Here is a 23,315-nt window from a genome sequence, read left to right on the forward strand (position 1 = left end):
ATGTAATTAGTGGTAAAATAGAGCTGAACATTAAAATTGAACCACTATCAGCGTTGCAATATCTGTCTACAATATTACAGCTCTAAAGGTAGGGGTGGGCTTTCATTATATCACTGATTCATTGTAATACACTTCTTGTCAAGATAAGAATTTTTATTCATCATAGTCATCATGATGAATTGGAATTAATATTTTTTTCAAAAAACTGAATTGTCAAGGTTGTCATTTTCACCATTCACTCCACTTTGTTCAACAACAGCATTAAAAATATCCATCCATTTGAAAACATGATTAAATGAAGTTACTTTGTGCCACATATCACTCAAGTTTATGTGACTGTTGTCCTAAAACAGCATGGCACAAATGGACTTGTTTTTCAAGAGAAGTATTTATGATCATGCATCTATGATTGCGGTGTCATGCAGCCATACAGTTGCCTAAAAATGAATAAGACGGTTCTTATCAGGACGTGCTGCGGTGGCGCACGCCCCACGTTTGGAGGCCTTAGTCCTCGACGCGGACGTTGCTGGTTCGACTCCCGGTCCCAACGACCTTTGCCGCGTGTCTTCCCTCCTCTCCTCGCCCTCTTTCCTGTCTGCCTACTGTCGCAAAGATACGAGCCACTAGCGCTGCAAAAACTCCTCGGAGAAAAAAATAATAATAATAATAAAAAAAATATGGTTCTTATTGTCAATTTTATCATTACTACTAGAGTACCACAAAATATCATTTTAAAACTTTCAGCCCACATCGCTCACCCGTATGTGAAGGACTCCTTCAAGGTAATTTTTGGTAGAACAATTGCATCTCAAGTTTGCAGCTGTCACACTCTGTATATTGGTAGTGTATTTGGTCAGTTAAATCAACTAACAATCTTTAATCCCAATTTACTTCATCTGTGATGCTAAGACACCTGGAAAGTGGTGGGGACATTTCATAATGTTGAAAAAGGAAAATATCAGAATCAATTTCATCACCATTTCCGGCAACAGTAATTTTCCCTGATATCACAAGGCCCTACAGTAGATCAATCCTGCCCAACTACTCCGTATTGCAGATTTTTTGCTTCTTTAAATGCTTGCAGCACTCTGTGCAGTGAAACTGCATCCAGGAGGCTGTATATTAAATTGCTATGCAAAGTGTGAGCTCATGGTACTTTGGCCAGCAATTATTCCACTCCCGTATAAACTACCAGTCCTTTGAGACATTATTTTACTGCACATACTGTTATCACAATGACAATATGTACTCAATATATTGCATTGCCCTGGCTTTCACCCAAAAAAAAAGCAGGGACGCATGATATGTCAGCAATAAGATGCTATTCTGTTCTATTTTAACCATATTAACCAAAAACTATGTAAACAACTTATTGTTTCATAAATATAGCTGACATATTTGTTTCACAAGGTGTTGAAGTGATTCCCCTTATTTTTTTTTTTTGAGAACTCAAACATAATATGCAAAACCAAGACTTATGTTTTGTTTCAAAAGAAAATCTCCCTGTTGAACTGGACACCAAAACATTTATCACATAAAAATGCCTTGTAAAAAGTAAAAGATTGTGCACACTTATATAACGATAAAGGTCTTTGCTCATTTCATTTCTTCCATCCGTCACAGAGATCTCCAGTAAAGTAGTGACTATCAATGTTTTGATGTTCAACTCTCATGTACTTGCAATCGTTTTAATAAACACAGTGGAGGAGTTCACACCAAGGGAATCCTTGCAACATTGTTCAACTGGATGGGAAATACCAAATAATTCCCCACCTTTATTTTGCTTGTTTCACTTTCGCTCTGCTCTTTTGAAAGTGGACTGCGTCGCCTGGAAAATATCATGCGACCACAATAGCTGTTTGTTTGGGGTGCTAATACAAAAAGCTGTCCATTATGAGCAGCAGGCAAGGAAACAATCTAATGAGCTGCTCTGTATACAAGAGATGAATGCAGCAGCACTAAAAAACACTGCAGAGAGGGAGAGACTACAATGTGCTGCCGTGGTTAGGCAGATGAAGAGAGAGGTATTGAAAGAATTTACAAGTTTTCACGTCACATGCCTAAATCAAACATCACTTCCTTCGTTCAGTACACTGGATGGTCTGCTTGGATTCCCACAGTAAACAAACTACACCAGGGTTCACGTATAAGGACTAAACTGCTGTCTTTATTTTGCATTATATCACTGCGTAAGCTTCTGTCTGCAATCCCATCTTGCTGTCACAGCTCAGTCACCAAGAGCCTGTAACTACCTCACTTAATTGATCCAAAGTGTAATATTGGAGAGTTGACTTCTAAACCCCCCCAAATTGATGTCTGGACTAGGGGTGCACTGATTGGAGTTTTCTGGCCGATCTATGATTACTGAACTAAAAAAAGCCTGACCTGCTGATTCCGATTTTGGCAGGTTTTGGGGTTTTTTGTCTGAAATGTTGCTAAATATAGCAAGAAAGTCGCTGAGTTGGCAACAGTAGGTTGACTATGGTTAATTGCAAACATGACCTGGTGAGCAATCCTGTCAGTCAAACCTCTGAAACAGAGCAAAAGAGGACAATGGTCAATTTCTAGACCATTGTCTTGGTAGATAAGATCAGCTTCACATGTAAGTACTGGCCTATCACTGATCTCCCAAAATTAAGGAAACCTGGGCCGATTTGTCAACTGGAGGATTCATCGGTGCACCCTTAACCTGGACCTTTTAGCAGATCTCAATGTTAAAAAAGAATTTAGATTCCAAACTGGAAGGATGAACTGAAGGGAGATAATGTCACATACTGATGGCAACTATTTATGAATCAAAATTCACTTTAACCAGAAATACTGTGCCGTTTAGTATCTTCCCTGAGGATCTTTCTTCCCCTCCATCAAGAACTTCTAAATGTAGATGGAGTTTAAATTATTCATCCAGAAGACACATTTTGAATATATCGGAAGATATAAATACATTTCCTCTCCTCAAATTTCTTCAATGAAATTTAGTTTTAAACGATAACCTAGAAAACAAGCTTACTGTTGTACTATTTTTCCAGATTGTAAATCTAGCATAAAACAAAAAGAAACAATCAAGACAAAAATTTACTTGATGAGAAGGCCAGCAGACGGACACGTGTTTAGCACTTCTAAAAACTAAATAAATTGGCATCACCCATTAACTCGTCATCTATTTTGAAGAAAACTAAATTCCAAACAGGCTGTGCAGTGACAGCGGGTGAGAACTGGCTTTGCATAAGTAATGAGACGGAATAAAAGGCTGTCCTATATCCACACCAGAGATTACACTGCTGGCTGCTGTTTCTATAAAAAGACTCATGGCAGGCAGTATGACAGAGAGGCACACACACACACACACACACACACACACACACAAGCACAAATACGCAGATGGGCACAAAAACAAGGCAACATATTTATAGCGAAGACGGTTCTAGTTAAAAAAAAAAAAAAAAAAAAAAAACAACTTTTAAAGCTATGTTGCTGGTTAACTTTTGTGATTCGATCAAAGATTTGTCGATTCCCAACCAAAAAGTGAGTACTGGAAAGACTAATGGTGTCTCCAAACCAACGCACATTAAATATACAAGATTGCTTACACTTTTGAATTGGAACCCTTCTGAAAATAAAGCAATATATAAATTATGCAAGTATCTTCACGTTATGCAACACGTAAAACCAGTTCTGAGCCGCCACATATTCAGGAGGAGGGAAAGTCCCTGGGCAGACTGACTGGAGATTATGTGATTTTCCATTCCTTCCTGCAGGCTCTCATTAAACACACTGGGCAATAGACACAAACTAAAGCGCTGTTCTCCTGAAATTATTAATGCAACTTTTACAAACACCCCTAAGACAGTGCAGTAATTATGTAATAATAAATAATGGCATTTAAAGCATAATTAGAAAGTGCACAGGTCATAAGACGGAATTTCTTCAATTTTATTTAGGAAGTGCAGTAAGGTAACAATGGAGGAAAAATAACCACCAGTTTTCCGCTAAGCTAGAAAGATAAAATAGTTGGTCCCTTTGTGTTAAAACATCTTCCATTTCAATAAGCTATGCTGCATCTTCAACAAACATCTTTTGTACAAAATGTGGTTTTTTGATCATTTTTTAAACTTGAATACCCTCATTTTGCAAAAACATAACAAACAAGACTGTCATGTATTAAGACTATTCTTTTTTAGGTAGCATGCAATTTTCCTTCCCAATTGAACAATAACCCTGAGTTAAGCTATACAAAGTAGCAATGAATGCATGGCTAAAGCACATGGATGTCGGGTAGCTTTTATTGGGTTAGATGTGGGGTACACAGTGGGCTGTGGGAAGAAGCCGAAGTACGCCATGTAAGAGCATCCTGACTCAAACGCATCACCCAAAACATTAGATTCCAGTCTGAGTATTGAAAGGCAGTACCTGTTTGAAATCAGCCTAAATGGTACCAGCAGCAACCCATTATTTTTCACAGTGCACTAAAGAAATGAATTCTTATTCAATGATATCACATATTGATTTGTATTTAGGAAGTGCAGTAAGGTAACAATGGAGGAAAAATAACTAAAATCAGCATAAAGCTGTTTGCCTTCCTTCTCGTAATGTTGCAACATAGCTGAGATGTAACTACAGCCTTCTGACAGATTATGGCCAAGATGACCACTGGTTTGGGTGAACCACTAAGCCTCTGGCTGTCTAAATTAAAAGAGGTGCTTTCAAATGTTCCTGGGGACAAAAATCATTGAGACCAAGTAGTTTATAAAAAAAAAAGAACAATGTAATGAGTATCCTCTAGTAAACAACAGTCAAACATTGCAGATGTCAGTCCACACTTGGTGTTTATTAAACCAGAGTCAAAGCAGTCATTATCAATAACATGTAATATGACATTTGTGACAGACTGCTCATATACAAAGTTTGGTGGAATATTATGTTTTAAATTTAAATTAAATTCCATAAGCCGACTACATTTTTGAATAACTGGAGGGAGTTTCACTGGCCTTCATGACCATACTTAATAGTGGCTGAGATGCAAAAGTTCCTAAAAGAAAAAAAAAAGGAAACAGTAAAAAGATTTTTGTTGAAGTCTAATTGATAATGGTATCACAACTTTCATCAATGGCATGACATGCTACCCTGATTTAAAGCTGCCTTAACATTGACATAAAAAGCAGCCCAATAACATGTTGATTCCCTTACCAATAGACATATGAGCCACTTTTGCAAATCACTTCAAGGTGAGACCAACACATTTTTTGCACTCATAGCTATGCAGGATATTGCAGTATCTACTTGTGATTTAAAATTAGTCAAAAGAAGCTCAGAGGAGACTTGTCTCTGTGGATTTGTGACAGAAAAGTTTTTCAAAAAATAATTCCACTAGTCATGAAGATGTACTGATATCTGAAACCAGGATGCGAGCAGCAGACAATTTTAAGGGACAGAGGCTTCTTCAAAGCCATTGTAACCGAGTGCTGTAGGTGTGCCTGACGTGAATGTTTTACTTTGCAAACTCGCCAATACAAGAGTGTTGCAGCCCAAATACTACTTTCTCTCTTACTTAAAATATGAGTCTTGAACTCAAAGAAAAGCAAACAATCACACAAACTCAATGCAGGGTACTACCACCAAGTCAGCAAAAGCTCCTGGTACCATTAGATCAAGAAGATCCTACAGGAAAGTAAACGTAAGCAACATTTTGATAATCACCTCTTTAAGAGCCGAGTTTATTAAGGCAATAATCAAATTACTAGGCTGTTGGTGTTGGGTTAAAAAAAAGGCCTGAGGGGTTGTCAGGACTATGTTATATAGAGGTCTGCAACTCCAGGTCTGGCGTCCTGCAACGTTTAGACGTTTCTCTGCTTCAACACACCTGAGTCAAATAATGAGATCATTACCAGGAATCTAGAGAACTTCTCTACATGTTGAAGAGGAAATTCAGCCATTTGATTCAAGTTTATTGGACCAGCGGTACATCTAAACGCTGCAGCACCCCAGACTCAGAGGTCTGAAATAAAAGACCCTGGCTATAACACAGAGGAGGTCTAAGAATGTGTAACGTACTCAGTTTGCTGTTGGCTCTGGAGTTTTTCTTTGTAATGGAAAAAAAAACTTATGATGGAATAATGGCATAAAATATATAGTGAGTACTACAGCTATTTTAACAGAATCAATTTAGATTTCTTTTTTCTTAAACCATTTTAAGTTTTATGCCTAAAATTAGATTTTGTCATAATCCACTGGTTGCTCAAAAGCTCTACAGCATTGATCAAATACCCAAAATTCAATCCTCTGGGTGAAGTCAGAACAACAAGGAAGTATATTTGAGACTATGACCTAATTACCATGTCATACCAGGATTTTTACAACTGTTTGCAGCATACACTGCTGCTTTATGACACATTCCCCACTGTGAGCATAAAGTAGGATGTGGGAAAAAAGAACAGACATCTGGGCTCAGGCTGTGACCTTCATGCAGCTCTACGGGTTTAACAGATATCAGTGCAGATGACATGAATAAGAGTAGATGAGTCAACTCACACTATGTGATCTATATCAACCTCTCTTAACAAAAATGCTCAGTTTACTGTGTGCAAAATAATAAGGGCAGTATTTGTAAGTGTAATATTTGAGCAACTGTTTGTGTGCAGAATTATTTATCAAAATGAAAATGTTGTCATCTCACTTGCTTATTTGTATTTGTTAAAATAAGTTAAAACTTGAGCTAGATACTGATTTCTACCATACAAGCCTTGAAATTAACCTCGCATTTAAATAATTGATCTGAGAAAAATTTTATTCCACAGACAAAGCAGGAACAAGAGGTTTGGCGTGAACCAGTGAGTGCCATTCAAATAAATAGAGGAATGAATCACGACCTCTTTACAGCCACCAGTCTGGCTGTAAAGACACAAAACAGCTGAGAGGTGAAAATGCATGTACTGGTCAAAAAGGGTGCTTAGATCTTTTGTGTGAAGTATACTGCCCTACAGCATGCTGGGGGAAAACAAAGTATGGCTGCTTGTATTGGTGAGCAGCAGCAGAGGCCCCCCGACAGGCAGACACCCTCTCTTTGGTATTTAGGTATGCTTTTGCTTTCCATTCACATCCCATCCGCACAAGCTCATAGGCCAATCTCAGCACAGCCGTCTCCTCCCCCTTTCTGCTGTTGCATTTCAATGTAAATGGCTGAATGAATGGCTGCAGCTGGCCCATCAAAAGGCCAGCCTTGCTGAAGGGCCTTAGTGATTGAGATTCAGCCAGGCCACACCACCCCAGCCCTCCCCCACCACACTTTGTCCTAACGCCCTTACAGCCGTTTAAGCTTTGCTGATTCCCAACTTGAAGTGGATGACGCTGCACGCAAGAGCTTTAAACGGACTCTTATAGTAGCTTGGCCTCTTAACATATCCATAAACAGCAGAGCAAAACAAATGCAAAATAGCTAACGTGTTTTATTTATGGCTCAAGTCTGCTATGGTCAAAAACAACAACAAATAGTTATTCATGCTAGGAAGCAGAAAACAATTTTGCTTTAATAAAACGTCACAATGCTCCGTCAGCATTGATGAACAAGATTTTATTTCACAACTGAAAAAGTTCTGTGATGATTCCTGTTTCCAAGTGGTGAGTTAGCATTGATCAATAATACCAGATAAATGATGTAGAGTCGCTGTCTTATCTTTTAATGGGGTCCAAGCAGGAAAAAAAAAAATCTGTCTTGCCCTTTCATTAGAAACAAGCTGAAAGGTCCAGGCCAGTTGTGCCCAGAAGGATAGGAAACACAGCCTGCATATACCATTAGCTCCAAGACGTGGCCAATTGACCTCTTCAACATTTCACATTTCATGTATGGATAATACATCCACCAGGGAAGCCTCTTGTTCAGCTGTACATCCAGTCAAACCTAACTGTTTCTGTCCAATCTGAATTAATCATGATTCAATGCCTAGACTCTGTAATACAGACAAACAGCCCAGCTATGACCTCTCCACATGCATTGGTGATACTTGTATGACAGTTAAAATATTTAGACAGGCATCTATTCAACTTGATAACAGAAAACTGAAAGAAAGAGACTGAAGAAAAAAACTACATCAAACACTAACCATTTCAACTCTTTGAAATGACATAAAAAATTAATTTGTAGCAGCTAAACCATTTCTGACCAATTACAGCAGAAGTTCGGAAGATAATGACTAGACCTGCAGATCATTTCCTGTTACAGTTCATGGTGGAGTGAGAATAAATATACATCTTGGGGCTTAATATGAGATTTTTTTGCATACACATTGTAATCAAGGATATTAGTAAGTTATTTTTTATAGAAAAATAAGAATCCCATAATCATTTTTAAAAGTTCAGATGGAAAGATCAAAAGCTAAATGTGTAAAGGGCACATTTCACGAGAAGTAGCAGAATTTCACAGTAGAGAATGTTTCCCTTTGATCTCCAAGAGACTTGGGGAAAATATTATCGAGAACGGGACAGAGGAAAAGCTTGCAGATTCGAACACAAGTTTAAGACATCAACAACCATTAAGACCTCCCAAATCCAGGAATGAGGCTCTATACTCCCTAAGGGAAGCAGTGGGATTGGGCCCGCCATTTTGTTCCATTTCTCTTCGAGGATAGAGAAGAGGGCAATGGACTAGGCTGAATTTCAAAAGGCATCAAATGCCATTTGAGCATCCACTGAGATTGTGCTTCTGGAACAGCAGCTATAAAAGATTTACATAACTTGAACATGAAGGACAAGAGAAACCTAGACACATTAATGCAGAGGCAGACAGTAAAGCAAGAAATAGGAGTAGCCATGCTTGTTTACCTAAAAGGGCCACACTCTAAGTACTTGAGGGGGAGGGGAAGGCGTGGATAGACAGAAAGCAGTCAGAGAGAGTACTGGACTAGAAACTAGAGCAATTTTTTCTCTTCAAAACAGGAGCAACTACCCATCTATCCTCCTGCCTGAAATGTCCTCTTTTTCAACAATAACATTTCAAAAGGTAGTATGTGCATCTCTCCAATACCTATAAGTATATTATATAATATGCATTTCAAGATGGTATGAGGCCAGATTTTTTTCCCTGTATGTTTTATAGAGACTTATGTGCAAATGCAACTATAGAAGTACGCAACATTATATATGTCAACTTATTAAACAAAAAAAAAAAAAAATCATGATATTAAGTCCAAATAAAAGTAACTAAATTATATCTCCTAAAATATATTGTGGGCGGAGTCTCATGGCAGAGACCGAGACAAATGAGAAACATATTCCAACTGATATCGTCATTGCAGTATCTGCAATTATTATTGCCTCTACTGTAAGATTTTATAATATTGTGCAGCACCAGTTTTAAGATCAAACCAGTCATCCTGAAGTAGTCATTAATCAAACAAAAATGACAACTACAGCTTATTAGCAACATAGAGAGGATAGCTTAACTGTGTTTTAATATTAAAGAAATTATAAAAAACATTTAATAGATATATATATATACCGGTACATACATTCCTGTTTTTCAATTGAACGTGCATTTTGTGTGTTTTGCTTTGTTACTGTCACTAGATTTTTTAAATATCTGATAAATTTACAACATTCTATGTTCTGTCATGAAAATGTGCAACCATCCCTCGTCTCAATGGTTCAGGCAGGTGGTGATGATTATGTAATCATATTGGGAGTATTTTCTTGGCAAACATTGGCATCCTAAGAACCAATTGAACTCTGTTAAAATGCCACAACCTAACTTGCTATTTACTCCTGGCTAGGCCTGTCGTGATAAACAATAAATCGATTAATCATGCAATAAATTAAAACTATCGACGTCATTTTAATTATCGGCGTTATCGTCTCTTCCAGCCTTTTTCTCTTTCTGTTGATGACGCTAAATGAAAAAAAGGCTCAACTCCGGTGCTCTCCACTGACCCTCCCTTCCTCATATCCTTAGTTTAATGCCCAGCGCACACAACACGATCTTAGAGCTGTCCGCTGATTGTCGGCCCATTTTCAAAATCTGAGAGATCACACATTAGCCGACAGAAATCCTAGGTATAACGGTTTGATCGGGTTCGGTCCTGCCGTGTGGTGTCCAACAGTGGGCACAACATAATGGCTACAAGTTCAGTTAACTAATTTTAAATCCAGGCATTAATCAATGCTTTACTACAATCTACCTGCAACGCATGTGGCTCTAGTGTCAGCGTAACGTCCTGACTGAATGAAAATCATTAGAACCTATTTATGTCACGTTAACGAAGAACAGCTGAAAAGTTACCGGGTTCATCAACGTAGCGATTTCGCGCCAACTCCTCCCCTCGTCATTTCTATATTCTTTGTACGAATTGTTTTATAACCGTTAATGTTGTTTCCACATATCTTCTACAATGTCTGCTAGACTTCGGGTTGCGCCGTGTCAGCTGTTTGGGATTCCTCTCTGTAATTTCCCCTCAGAAAGCGTGGAGCAGAATCCGCGCTTTCTGATTGGCTACCTGTCACATTCAACAGGCCGCGTTAACGCTCCCAGTCGGGGGAAACCCCTGATTTAGATCGGAGGGGCCACAACGATCTACCGTAACACACCACACACTACAGGATGATCACAAGCGACGATCTTAGTACATCAAAGTTCTAAGATTGTGTAAGGGGAAAATGTAGGTGTGATCTATTGCAGTGGTTCCCAATTCCAGTCCTCGGGGCCCCCTGCCTGCATGTTTTAGGTGTTTCCCTTCTGCCACACACCTGGATTGAATCTTTGGGTGATTAACAGGCTCCTGCAGTACTTGGTGGCTGCAGAAGATATCATGCAATCATTTGAATCAGCTGTTCTGTTATAGAGGCACACCTAAAACATGCAGGCAGGGGGGCCCCGAGGACTGGAATTGGGAACCACTGATCTATTGCATCAGGTAGTGATGTACCCATCTTCTCTATTTAAATCTAATGATTACTGAAGGGCAATATGGTAAACAGACTTTATAATCTGCACTCTTTTGGTTGAATGCAGTATTTATTTACACTTTGGCTTTATGTTATTTCGTTTTTATTCAAGTACATTTTTGTTAATGGAGACTGAGAATCAATTTTATTTTTATTTTTGGTTGTTTTGTTTATCAGTTCTAGTGTTGGGTGTTCTTTTGAAAATAAAGTGCATCTATCTTTGGCAGGAAATCGCATGCATTATTATGTCATTTCCATTAAATCAGTGTAAAAAGGTCTTCAAACAATACTATGGTCTATCGCAATAGTTTTTTGAGACAATTAATTGTTCAGCAAAATTTGCTATCGTGACAGGCCTACTCCTGGCCATGTCGAGCTCTTTACAGTCACAGTGTACCCATCTTCTCATTGATACTTCCAGGAGGATAAAGCACCAGATCACAGACCTCAAATCATGTAAAAACTGTTTACTTCATTGTGACAATGAGTCAACTCTAATCCAGTGGCCTCTGAATTTAAAAAAGGACGCTTTGGGATGCAGTGGAACGGGAGATGTACGCCATGGATTTGCAGCTGACAATTCTACAGCAACTGCGGTACGCCATCACGTCAATATGGACCAAGATTTTTGAGGAATCTGACACCTTGTCAAATGTATGCCATGAAGAACCACACCTTTAGAAGGCAGAAATGGATCTAAGATGTAACTACAAAGAAACTCAAAAAGTGAGCAGCAATTTATAAAAACGATTGAATTTTATCCCACATAAATTATAAACAACTTGAGATCAGAAATGTATCCCCATTAATTCACCCCAAATATTTTATAAAAGCACACAGTTTTAACAGTGATGAGCCCAATGTTGTCAAAATGTTCAACGATATCAGCCATATGTCTTTGTAATACTTCACAACCCTCATTGCAAAACAGGTTAGTCCCACAAGCAGGGAGAGGCAGTTTGGGGAGTTTTATAAATGTGCAGCTGGATAAAAGCAGAGCAGCATTACAGAAATGCAGCTTGTCTTTCTCTCTTGAGCTAATGACCTTTCTAACCCCAGCAGAGCTCCATTTCCTGTTGCAGACAGAGGGTATACCATGATTCTCTGGTATCACTTATGGGAACAGGAGAAAAGTCTCAGTAGCACTAATGGGAACCGGATGACAAGCAGATTTGGGGGAGTTCGGTGTCTCTCCGATTATCAGCTCCTATAAAAACGATATCCTTAGAACATACCAGACTACAAAACTGAAAGTGCTGTTGACATGAATATTGACTGCACTATTTTCATGAGACAGAAAAGTTGCATAAAAAGCCCTGCATACATGGCAATAGAAATTTGTCTGAAATGGCAATTATTTAAAAAATAGTCACTTCGATTCCACATATAACAACTGCACCGTGACAAGAGTAGCAATTCCAAAGATATGAAAAATAGAGGCCAAGTTCAACTGAAAAAGCGATATGCATTAATGCATCTGCAGTGTAGTAGACTAGAAGCTTCTAAAAGCTACAACACACTCTGTGTAGTGAAAAACACCACCAGCAGCACTGCAGTATTTTCCTCATCACTGCTACTGCACCAAACCAACAGACTTCACCTCTATATTCTAATTCTTTTAAGTAATCTCGTTATTTCACCTGCTAGACAAAACACACATTTGCACTACTCTATTTGATTAGATTATGCATGTCCTAACAGTCCACTGTTAAGGTTGTAAATAAATACACCTATACACCTGTTAGTAATGGATGATTTCTAGTGGCACACGAATACTTCAAAACCTTCTATTTTACAGCCCTACGATGCTTTATGACTTTTTTTTTTAAACCAGAAATCAACTCATTGCTCCCTTAACACATCCATTTTATATTCAGTTCTGGAACAGTCGAGCAAATGGCCAGCACTTGGCGCTTCATACTTCAAATCCACGACACTGTGCAGAGCTAATGGAAAAGCAGACAGACTGGTAGTGTGTTAGATCAACTGCCAAATGAGCACCGCCAGTGAGCCGTTTAAAATGGGTCCACATTTGGATGTTATTAAGTGCATTCCCTTGAGATCTGTAATCTTAATTATTGTCTGGGAAAAGGGGAAGTATCCCTGTAATGGGAGTATAACACAACCCTAAAACTTAATGTGAACGAACAATATACCGTAGTGTTTCTATTCAGGACAAGCCATGTAAAATAGGTGGTGATTTATTGCGAAAATCAACACACTATCAATGCTAATCTCTTCACACACTGGTGATGATTCACTAAAAACTAAGATAAATCTTGAAACTAAACTTACCATAAAATAATGAAGTTGTTTAGGTTTATCCCTTGTGAATCACTGTTTTTTCCCCCAAAATTCTCAACCCTTCCACAACAAACTCAGTCTCCCAGTTAAATAAAAATAACAAATCTATATAAAAACAAGCATTCGAAGCTATTATTACATAACAGTGAGATAGCGTATTTGCCTTTAAATGTTGCAAATGCTTATTAAAAGCTATGAGTAAAAAAAGATACCGCAAGTTGACCTTTGTCGCAACATACTACAACCAGAGTGAAACCATGGGAGCCGCAGGAGACAGTTTGTTGTTGTTAACATGTTAGCATTGCAAGGGTTAGTAACATGGCTCTTACCTCCGTCTTAATTCTTGTTTAAATAGTCATCTGAAAGTTTAACATTTAGTCTATGCCGCAGTGCTTTCGACAGTTGCTGGATGGTCCCATTTGTCGCCGTTGGTTTAATATAAATTCCGGAGACATCCGCATAAGCTGGAGAAGACCATTACAGCTAAACCCAGCTCACCAGTCACTGCTGCTAGCGCTAGCTTGTTAAAACCGTGTAGAGACCAACAGACGTCCAAAGAAACGAAGACTAAAATATCCAGGAAAACTTGTTTACGGCGCAGCTACTTCATCTTCAACACGACCTAAGAGCCTTTGGAGGTCCATTTGTAGAACTGCAAGGTTGCTTGGGTAAACGTAAAGCATCAAAAGAGCATATTTTTGTTTCGCTTTAATCCTCTCCGCCAAGCCATTCGAGCGGTTTTCAGGCGGCCTTTGACTTCTGTGTGTAGACGCTTGAGACGGAAACGCATCCGGGATGAAAGGAGCTTTCTCATTGGCTCCGGCATTAAAGGCGGATACTCCTACTGCAAGAGGAAACAGACTCCATTTTGGATCTATGAAGGAAACAAACCTCCGTTAAAAGACGGGTAGAAGAAGGTTCCAACGTGGCTGAATACACTTCACAGTTGCAAACGCAAAACACCACACTCCATTATGTAGTTGGAGGATTGAGAAAAGGAAATGGAGTTCAAGCATTGGGTAGGCTTGTTTCCTATATTAGGAACAACCGTAATAGGTGTATCTTTAAAAAAAAAAGTCAACATTATTGTGCATCCAGAAACACATTTTGAATATTGTTCAGCATTCCAAAATCGGTTATGTACTGTACTATAAAAGGAGAATAAAATGCAATCAGCTTGCCTAAAACGTAACACTTGATAAGCATCAAAGTTTGGCGGTCATCGAATTTTGTGTTGAAAATAAAAGTCAGAACAGTGGTTCTGCTAGGGTACTGGTCCAAAGCTAAGATTTGAGATATGTCGTTTAGCTTGAAACGGAAGGACAGGGTGTAGAAATCAGATGCATCCCTGGTCAAAATAAAAAGCGAAGCCATAATACGAGAATTCTCATTGGCTTAAAGAGAAACGTCCCTACCCCTATTACACATGCCACTCAAACTGACCTGTACACGTATTATATAGAAAGCAATGCGTAATTTATTTACAAAAAACGAAGGCGGGGACATGACTGACAGCGGTTTACGTGTTTTGTCATCCAATAGAAAACTCTACTGGGCAATTTAACTTATGTTTAAAGAAGGAAGTAATGCTCAAAAATATGTTTTCTATAAGTATTTAAAATAAATCTTATGTGGAAAGAAACCGACGTATATCCTCTAAGTCTGAGCACAACGAGCTATTTATGTTTACAAATTAACTTGAGCTTATATGAGAGCGTCATCCTTTCGCCTTAAACAATGGTGCCCTCTGCTGGAGGGTAGGAAGTTTTTCCAAAGATTTTTTTTAAACTACAAAATATACAAAAAATAAGTTATGTACTTTTTTGGAGGGGGGCATAATATAAGAAGGGCACCATTTTTTAGTGGATGTGAGTTTTAATTAAGAAATATCACCAATTTATAGAACAATTTTAAACAGGCAAAATTAAAATACTTTAAGTACCTTTTCATCTGCTTATGATACTTGTAAAAGATTAACTAGTTTTACATTTTCCCTATATTTATTTTGAAAACAGTGGAACACCTAAGTATTTTATCATAGTGCAGTACCTACACCTTACCAAATTAGCTAAGGGCATCTTATCAGAACTTTGTTTGCAGAATGTGTTGGTTGTTACCAGGCCTAGGTTTACCACTACCCAGAAGCCATACAAAATAGCCACAGCTTCAAATGTGTACAATTAGATAATCAGTTTAGATTTTAATATTTCAAGAAACTTTATGTAGTTTATCGCATTTATACTTATATCTTAATTGTTTTATCAAATAATTTATTCTAGAGAATAAAAAATAAAATAACAATATAAACAGTAAGCGTGTAAACATGTCAGTGACCTGATCTCATGTGTCAAACTCACCTAACGCAATGTAGATAACTGCAAATGTAGATATTCAACCCTAACTCTACTTGTGTGAAAACACGTCATGCCCGACCGTCACTTTGACTGCTTTTGTCCCACAGGTGGCAGTGTTGCTCGGGGAGCTGCTTGGCAACCTTCGCTAAGCTGCAAAGAAGAAGGGTTGTTGCGGTTGGTTGGATAACATAGCATCGTGCTAGCTGCAGAGTGAGAGTTGGGTAAAAACAACTGCTCCTAATATCGGTCTTTTGGAAAACTTCAGCTATGACTCATTTTCTGTTATGTTAATAACCGTGTTCACCGACAGTAGACACCATGTCGGCACTTTTATTACTGAACAGTGCTGGAGTCTGCAGAAAATACAGCAAATGTGTAATATGGACGCTATCAAGGCGAAACTATCAAGTTTTAACAAACAAAGTGATATCCATTGAAGGCGCTGGTAATGTACTGTCCAGGTGTGCTAATGTCAGGAAGACGCTGCATTTTCCAAGATCAGAGCGGACTCTCACAGGTCAGCCTCAGGAGAAACTCATCCAGGTAAGTCAGAGCGTGAATGACAAGAGCGCCTTTCAAAATAAAACTCTTCAACTTAGCTTCTGTTTGTTTTTGATCGTGGAAATTATTAATGGTGTAAAGATTGGCTAGTTTGACGTAGCTACAGAGACTTTAATCTGCATTGTATCTCTAAGACAGCTCTCATTGGGCTCACAGTGCTCTGCCTGTTTTTATTTACATCCCTGTATTCAGATTCATGCTGCGTTTCCACACTCAGAATTTTGTTTATAATTATAACAAATTAATTAGACTTGTAGCACTGTTCATATCATTCCCATTACCACCTCATTAACCAGTTAAACTTTATTATTTTCAGCTACGTGTTGTACAAATTTAGAAGTGGTCTGTTAATTTCATTCATTTTTACGTGAATGATTAGTGATTGCTCTAAGCTCTAAGTAAAAAAAAAAAAAAAGTTTATTTAAAGTTGTCCAACTTTAATAAACGTATCTAAATATAGTAATTGCCACAGAATTAGCTATTAGAAAAACTTCTTTTCGTAGTTCTGGGCAGGTTCATGAAATATAAAAAAAGAGAGTGAACATAAAGAAAAGAGCAATATAATGCACAAACAGATAAATATCTACAGGAACTTAATTCTTCTTTTAAAAGTTTGTTCTTCTCCCTAAATTTGAAATCTTTCTTTTGTATATATTTTTTGTTTCATCGGTGGCAATACGCATTAGTCAGTGAAAGTTCTTCAGTCCATCATGTAAATGTGCTAAATCTATCAATACAGTGTAATGTTATCACCAGGTCCTGGTGGGTGAATGGTTTCACCCGGTCCCAAGAGATGATGTCATTTAGACCCCACTGGTGTTTTACTCTGTGCTCAGTCCAGTGGTGTAGTACTTACCCCATGAATGCTTTTCCGAGTTTTGTGCATATGTGTGTGCGTGCGTGTGCAAGCATGGTTTCGGGAACACAAAGTCTTGTGATTTTTTTTTTTCTGCAATTTTCCATTATTATTGTCATAATAATGACAACCCTATCAGCCTGTCATTATTATGCCATTATTATGCTCTTCATTATTATGACAGGCTGATAATTGTAACAGATTATCAGCCTGTCATGTTGAAACTTTTGTTTCCTCTGGTCGTCTATTTCAGAGTATTCTCCACAAACCTTTGAGTCCTGACATGGTTGGACTCAGCAGAGCATTAATCAGAAGCAACCTATTAAGGAATCCAGTTGGTTTATTAAATTTATTAGGTACACAATAAGTTTACTTATTTTTTATAATCTATATTTTATCCTGTGCCTATATTTAAATGCTGACACTTTGTGTTAAAAATGTTTTTACTTTTAGCGTCAACTAACTTTTTCAGTACGTCTAAAGCCAAACAACAGAAAAATAAAAGTTCTGGGCCAAATGGAAAAACTCCTCAGGAAGATGAAGGTATGTGATGAACAGATTTAGCTGAAACAAATTTTTCTTTTATACGTTGTTCTTCACATGGCTTTTACGCTCTGCTTTATATTTCAGAGGAGAAGAAGCGGCGTGAGCAGGAGGATCAGATGTACCGTGAGCGCCTGCGGACGCTCTTCATTATCGCACTCATCATGAGCCTGCTTAACTCTATTAATACCAGTGGTGGCAACATCTCCTGGAATGACTTTGTCAACGAGATGTTGGCCAAGGGTGAGGTGTCCCGAGTGCAGGTCGTTCCTGAGAGTGACATTGTAGAAATCTACCTTCATCCTGGGGCTGTTATCTTCGGGAGACCTGTAGGTTGTTTAGGCTTTAGTCATGGGTGGCATTTGAATCTGAGGAGCAGGTGAGATGTTCAGGCTAACATCTTATTTCTTTCCATACTTCTTGCTGTGTAGAGGCTGGCACTCATGTACAGAATGCAGGTTGCAAACATTGATAAGTTTGAGGAGAAGCTGCGAGCAGCAGAGGAGGAACTAAATATCGACACTAAGGACAGGATACCAGTGACATACAAGCGAACTGGATTCTTTGGAAAGTAAGAATATGTATTTTTATGAGGACAGGCACATTATGTGCTCACACCCTAATAATTTGCAAAAATATTAAGACCAATTTTGACATTCATTGTCATTTTTACAGTGCAGTCTATGCTCTGGGAATGGCTGCTATAGGTGTGGCTATTCTCTGGTATATCTTCCGACTTGCAGGCATGGGCAGCAGAGAAGGCGGCTTCAGTGCTTTTGTGAGTTGCGTAAAGAACAGTAGCTGCTTATTCTACCATTGTGATTTGAGAACCTGATGTGCTAAGTCTGCTTTACAAAAAAAACCTCAACAGAATCAGCTGAAGATGGCCAAGTTCACTGTTGTTGATGGAAAATCTGGGAAAGGAGTGAGTTTCAAAGATGTAGCTGGCATGCATGAGGCTAAGATGGAGGTAATGGAATTTGTTGACTACCTCAAGGTAAGAAGCCACACTTGGACCACACTTTTGCATTGATTTCAATTCTAAAAATGACATTTTGAGTGTTTAAATAGAGATGAAGAAGTCTAATATTATATTCAATCTATTGTTGTCAGAGTCCAGAAAGATACCTGCAGCTGGGAGCCAAGGTTCCTAAGGGAGCGTTACTGCTCGGGCCCCCAGGATGCGGCAAGACCCTGCTGGCCAAAGCTGTAGCAACAGAGGCCCAAGTGCCCTTTCTGGCTATGGCTGGCTCTGAGTTTGTGGAGGTCATTGGAGGTAAGCACCAAGCATTGAAGAAATAACCAGAAGGTCAACAGAAAAACAGTTTTTCTCCACAAATTACTGAGATTTAAAGAACAACTTAAGTTTTAGAATTATTGATTACAACTTTGGACATTTTTGCATGGGTTGTATGCTTGTAATATAGATTTTTCTTTAAGTCTGTTGTATGTTCTGGTACTTTGTTGTAACCACATGACATACTTTTCAAATATTTTAAAGAGAAAATTACTGCTTGAAAAACTGTATCCTTTAAAGAGATTTGTTAAAGATGGCTCATAAACCACTTTTCAAGAAAATGCCCTTAACAAAATAATTGCAACAAGAACTTGATAATCGATTGTGACTTGCACTGTGGTTGTGTGTAGGTCTTGGCGCTGCCAGGGTCAGGAGCCTGTTTAAAGAGGCCCGTGCTCGGGCGCCTTGCATCGTCTACATAGATGAGATTGACGCTGTGGGGAAGAAGCGCTCCACCAATATGTCAGGTTTCTCCAACACGGAGGAGGAGCAGACTCTCAACCAGCTCCTGGTGGAGATGGATGGTGGGTGAAGTAATATTTCATATTTTACTTTGTTGGCTTATGAAATCACTTAACATGTTTGAAATTATTTTCTTGGCAGGAATGGGAACAACAGACCATGTCATCGTTCTGGCCTCCACTAACAGAGCAGACATTTTGGATAATGCTCTTATGAGGCCAGGCCGGCTGGACAGGCACATCTTCATAGATCTACCTACACTGCAGGTCATTTAAAGCAACACGGGTGATCTGGTGAATGTAATTGGTTCATAGTTTACCAAAGTGTTCCCAAGAATAAATTAAGGCCTTCAGTATCAGATTTTTAAAGTTGCTGCTTTTGGTTTTCTTCTAGTTTTTCTCATAAACATAACTTTCGGAAGAGCTTGTTCCTCCTAGCAGGTCATTAAGCTTTGGTAGCTGGTTTAGCTGGTGAAATTTGGTCTTATGTTGATTTTTCTCTTTCAGGAAAGGAAGGAGATCTATGAACAACATCTAAAGATCTTGAAGTTGACCCAACCAGCTAATTTCTACTCTCTGCGGCTGGCTGAGCTCACCCCAGGCTTCAGTGGTGCGTGCCTATTATACCTCTTTTGTCCTTTTTCTGCTTCCATAGTAAAAACCAACTGAAGGGTTTTGCCGTTTTACCTTTAAAATGCTTTCTATTGAAAGTGTACACACATTTGTCACTTACACATAGCAGTTTTTTTAGTTTATCCATGACAAAGTTTATAGTTGTGTTATTTCTAGCATAACACTTGTTGTTCATGTTTCGGGCCAGTAAAAGTTCCTGCTCATGTTTGTATTGGAAGTAGTAAAAAAGTTAGGAAAGATTTAAGCAGCCCTCATGTCCTCCCTGTGATTACAAGGCCGTACTTCCCTAATGCAGGTGCAGACATTGCAAACATCTGCAACGAAGCTGCACTGCACGCTGCCAGAGAGGGGTTCAAGTCCATCGATACTTTTAACTTTGAGTATGCTGTGGAAAGAGTGATAGCAGGTACAGTAACACGAATGTTTTGAGAAAATGCCTTTCACCCCTCATGATGTGCTAGTCTGACCACAGTAAGACTGAAATGCGTGTGTTTGTCCAGGGAGCGTAAAGAAAAGCAAGATTCTGTCTAAAGAAGAGCAGAGGGTGGTTGCTTTCCACGAGTCCGGACACGTCTTAGTAGGATGGCTGCTGGAGCACACTGAGGCAGTGATGAAGGTAGTGCGCTGCTTCTTGTAGGTATCGTAATTAGTGGATTTATATCTAAATGGATTGAGACATAAGAAAGGCGGCATAACAAGCGAGACTCCCTGAGAGTTAAGAGAGATTTTAATGCAGATGTACAAATTGTGACAGTGTGTTTCTGTGCTGTGTTCCTGAGGTCTCCATTGCTCCGCGAACGAATGCCGCCCTGGGTTTCACTCAGATCTTGCCCCGCGACCAGTACCTGTTCACCAAGGACCAGCTGTTCCAGCGCATGTGCATGGCTCTGGGAGGAAGAGCGGCCGAGGCCATCACTTTTAACAAGGTTACCACAGGTAAGGATGTTATTCTTTAGCGTAACCTTAAAATCACAGTACCACATGCTTCTCCTGGTATTCAGTCCAGGAGAAGCATGGACTTTTGAAATTGTGGTGTTGCAATCACTGATATAAATACAAATTCACTTAGCATTTTCAAATTTTGCTCAGACTTGCAATTTTCACCAGTCATCTCAACTTTTTCACAAATCTTTTCTCCAGCTGAACAGAAACAAAACTGAAGTTATTATCTTTGGTCCTAAAGAGAAACGATCCAGAGTCAGTGCACAGATTCAGTTATTACATCTTAAAACCAGCGATCAGGCCCAAAACCTAGGAGTAGTGATGGACTCTGACCTTAACTTCCAGGGCCACATAAAGGCAGTCACAAAAGTCAGCCTTCTATCACCTGAAGAACATTTCCAGGATTAAAGGACTTTTGTCTCAACAAGATTTAGAGAAACTCATCCATGCGTTTATCTTTAGTTGCATTAATTATTGCAACAGCGTCTTCATAGATCTGTCCAACTAATCCATCAAACAGCTGCAGCTGATCCAGAATGCTGCTGCTCGCGTTCTCACTAAAACCAGGAAGATAGAGCACAAAACACCAGTTTTAAAGTCCCTCCACCTGCTACCTGTAGCTCAAAGATTAGACTTTAAAATACTGTTGGTTTGTAAATCACTGAATGGTTTAGCACCACAATACATTAAAGATCTGCTGTTGTTGTATCAACCTTCCAGACCTCTCAGGTCTTCTGGTTCTGGTTCTGCTCTGCGTCCCAAGAACCAGAACCAAACGAGGAGAAGCAGCATTTAGCATCTATGCACCACAAATCTGGAACAAACTTCCAGAAAACTGTAAAACAGCTGAAACGCTGATTTCCTTTAAATCTCAACTAAAAACCCACTTGTTTAGAGTTGTATTTGAAACGTAATCAATTGCAGATTTAATGATGGCTTTTGACTTAATGTCTTGATTGTTGAGTCTATTTTGCATAACTTTGTGTTTTTGATGATGTAAAGCACTTTGAAATGCCTTGCTGCTGAAATGTGCTATACAAATAAAATTGTATTGATTGATTGATTGATCTGACTAATCATCTTAACATTTTCTGTATTTCCTAATTTTCTGACTAATCACTGCAACTGGGAAGACTTTTAACCAGTCCCTGTTCCCTTCTAATTTAACTTCCTGTTGTGTCTTGAAAGTGGAACCTACAGGATAAAAGTATGTGTGATGCTAAATGGTAACATTTGCTTCTTTTTTTGTAAAAAGCATTTTGAAATATTCTGTATGATTTGTTTTTACTGTGTATACAGCCTTTGGCGTAACTGATGCGGTGTACGCATGGGACATGTCCCCCACACTTCCTGTATCTGTGCCCCCTGTCCTCTGCACTCTCAGCCATTATAACTATATAACTATATAATCTAATTAGTTGTTAAGACGTGGTATCTTGATTTCCTAGCTGCCTTTAAATGCACCACCAGTGTATGCATGCTGCAACACCCTGGAGGGACTGGGTTTTGCATAGCTACCACATCCATTGCTGGATTTTTCATTGTGACCTAAGAACAGTGTGAATCCTCCATCTTGTGTCCCTCCAGGAGCTCAGGATGACTTGAGGAAGGTGACACGTGTGGCTTACGCTATGGTGAAGCAGTACGGTATGTGCGACAGTGTGGGGCAGGTGTCGTTCCCTGAGACAGAGGAGCAAGGTGGCGCCGGGCGCCGTCCATTCAGCCAGGCCCTGCAGCAACAGATGGATCATGTGGGTTCTTGATTTAATTCACCATAAATGTAGAATATTGGTCATCATTAAGTTCTTGCTGTTGATGGTTGTTTACGTTTGTCCTTACAGGAGGCTAAGATGCTGATAGCTCGCGCTTACAGACACACAGAGAAACTGCTGCTGGACAACAGGGACAAACTGATCCTGGTTTGTTGCTCCATTTCTTCTGATATTGTCGTTGCACGAATCCCCATATTTAGCATCCATTTTCTAATCCGCCATGTCTGTATGTGTAGTTGGCCAACGCTCTGTCAGAGCGTGAGGTGGTGAACTATGACGACATCGAAGCCTTGCTGGGCCCACCGCCGTTTGGGCCGAAGAAGATCATCCTCCCACAGAGCTGGGTGGAGGCAGAGAGGGACAAGCAAGACACAGAAGAGAATGAACCTCAACCTCCTCCTCGCAAACATAGAGAGGACGACGTTGATCCACAGTTAGTCTGATTTGATTCTGATTTGTGTGGGGATTTTTTTATAACTTTTATAAGCTGCTCCTTTTTGTCCCTTCATCAGGAGCTGGTGGAGAGTTAATTCGAGCAGGGAATCCTCATAAGGCTTGTTCTGACAGTAAAAGTAAAGTTTGAAAAACTCTGTTGCTGATTCACCTTCCATATTTGAGGGATTTCTCTACAACTTTAAGAATGTTGCTGAACTATTATTATTT

General features: G+C 39.1%; 2 protein-coding genes across 4 annotated transcripts in view; one reads left to right on the top strand and one right to left on the bottom strand.

Annotated features, from left to right (window-relative positions):
- ankrd11 (ankyrin repeat domain 11) overlaps positions 1 to 14,026 on the bottom strand; it is a 113,165-nt gene extending 99,139 nt beyond the window's left edge. For 2 of the 3 annotated variants that reach the window (XM_044101060.1, XM_044101043.1), the window contains exon 1: positions 13,563 to 14,026. The gene's annotated coding sequence lies outside the window, so the exon portion shown is untranslated. The remainder of the gene's footprint in view (positions 1 to 13,562) is intronic. The other variant, XM_044101052.1, reaches the window with a different exon arrangement.
- A 1,677-nt stretch (positions 14,027 to 15,703) lies between these two features.
- spg7 (SPG7 matrix AAA peptidase subunit, paraplegin) lies at positions 15,704 to 23,242 on the top strand. Its single transcript, XM_044101071.1, has 18 exons — positions 15,704 to 16,130; positions 17,258 to 17,360; positions 17,458 to 17,547; positions 17,635 to 17,876; positions 17,979 to 18,118; positions 18,223 to 18,325; positions 18,419 to 18,544; positions 18,661 to 18,823; positions 19,195 to 19,368; positions 19,448 to 19,572; positions 19,813 to 19,915; positions 20,234 to 20,344; positions 20,439 to 20,554; positions 20,718 to 20,874; positions 22,468 to 22,631; positions 22,722 to 22,799; positions 22,889 to 23,085; positions 23,165 to 23,242. Exons 1-18 carry the CDS (start codon positions 15,906 to 15,908, stop codon positions 23,202 to 23,204), a joined length of 2,457 nt encoding a protein of 818 aa, XP_043957006.1. The 5' UTR covers positions 15,704 to 15,905; the 3' UTR covers positions 23,205 to 23,242.
- The last annotated feature ends 73 nt before the right edge of the window (positions 23,243 to 23,315 follow it).

This window comes from Gambusia affinis, linkage group LG02 (genome assembly GCF_019740435.1).
Source record: "Gambusia affinis linkage group LG02, SWU_Gaff_1.0, whole genome shotgun sequence".
In the NCBI taxonomy this organism is placed as follows: Eukaryota; Metazoa; Chordata; class Actinopteri; order Cyprinodontiformes; family Poeciliidae; genus Gambusia; species Gambusia affinis.

Bases quoted from the DNA above. Each gene is read 5' to 3' on its own strand.
- spg7 (XM_044101071.1), top strand. From the start codon at position 15,906: ATGTCGGCACTTTTATTACTGAACAGTGCTGGAGTCTGCAGAAAATAC. The intron at 16,131-17,257 runs GTAAGTCAGAGC...CGTCTATTTCAG, and splicing joins CTCAGGAGAAACTCATCCAG to AGTATTCTCCACAAACCTTT. The intron at 18,326-18,418 runs GTGAGTTGCGTA...AAACCTCAACAG, and splicing joins AAGGCGGCTTCAGTGCTTTT to AATCAGCTGAAGATGGCCAA.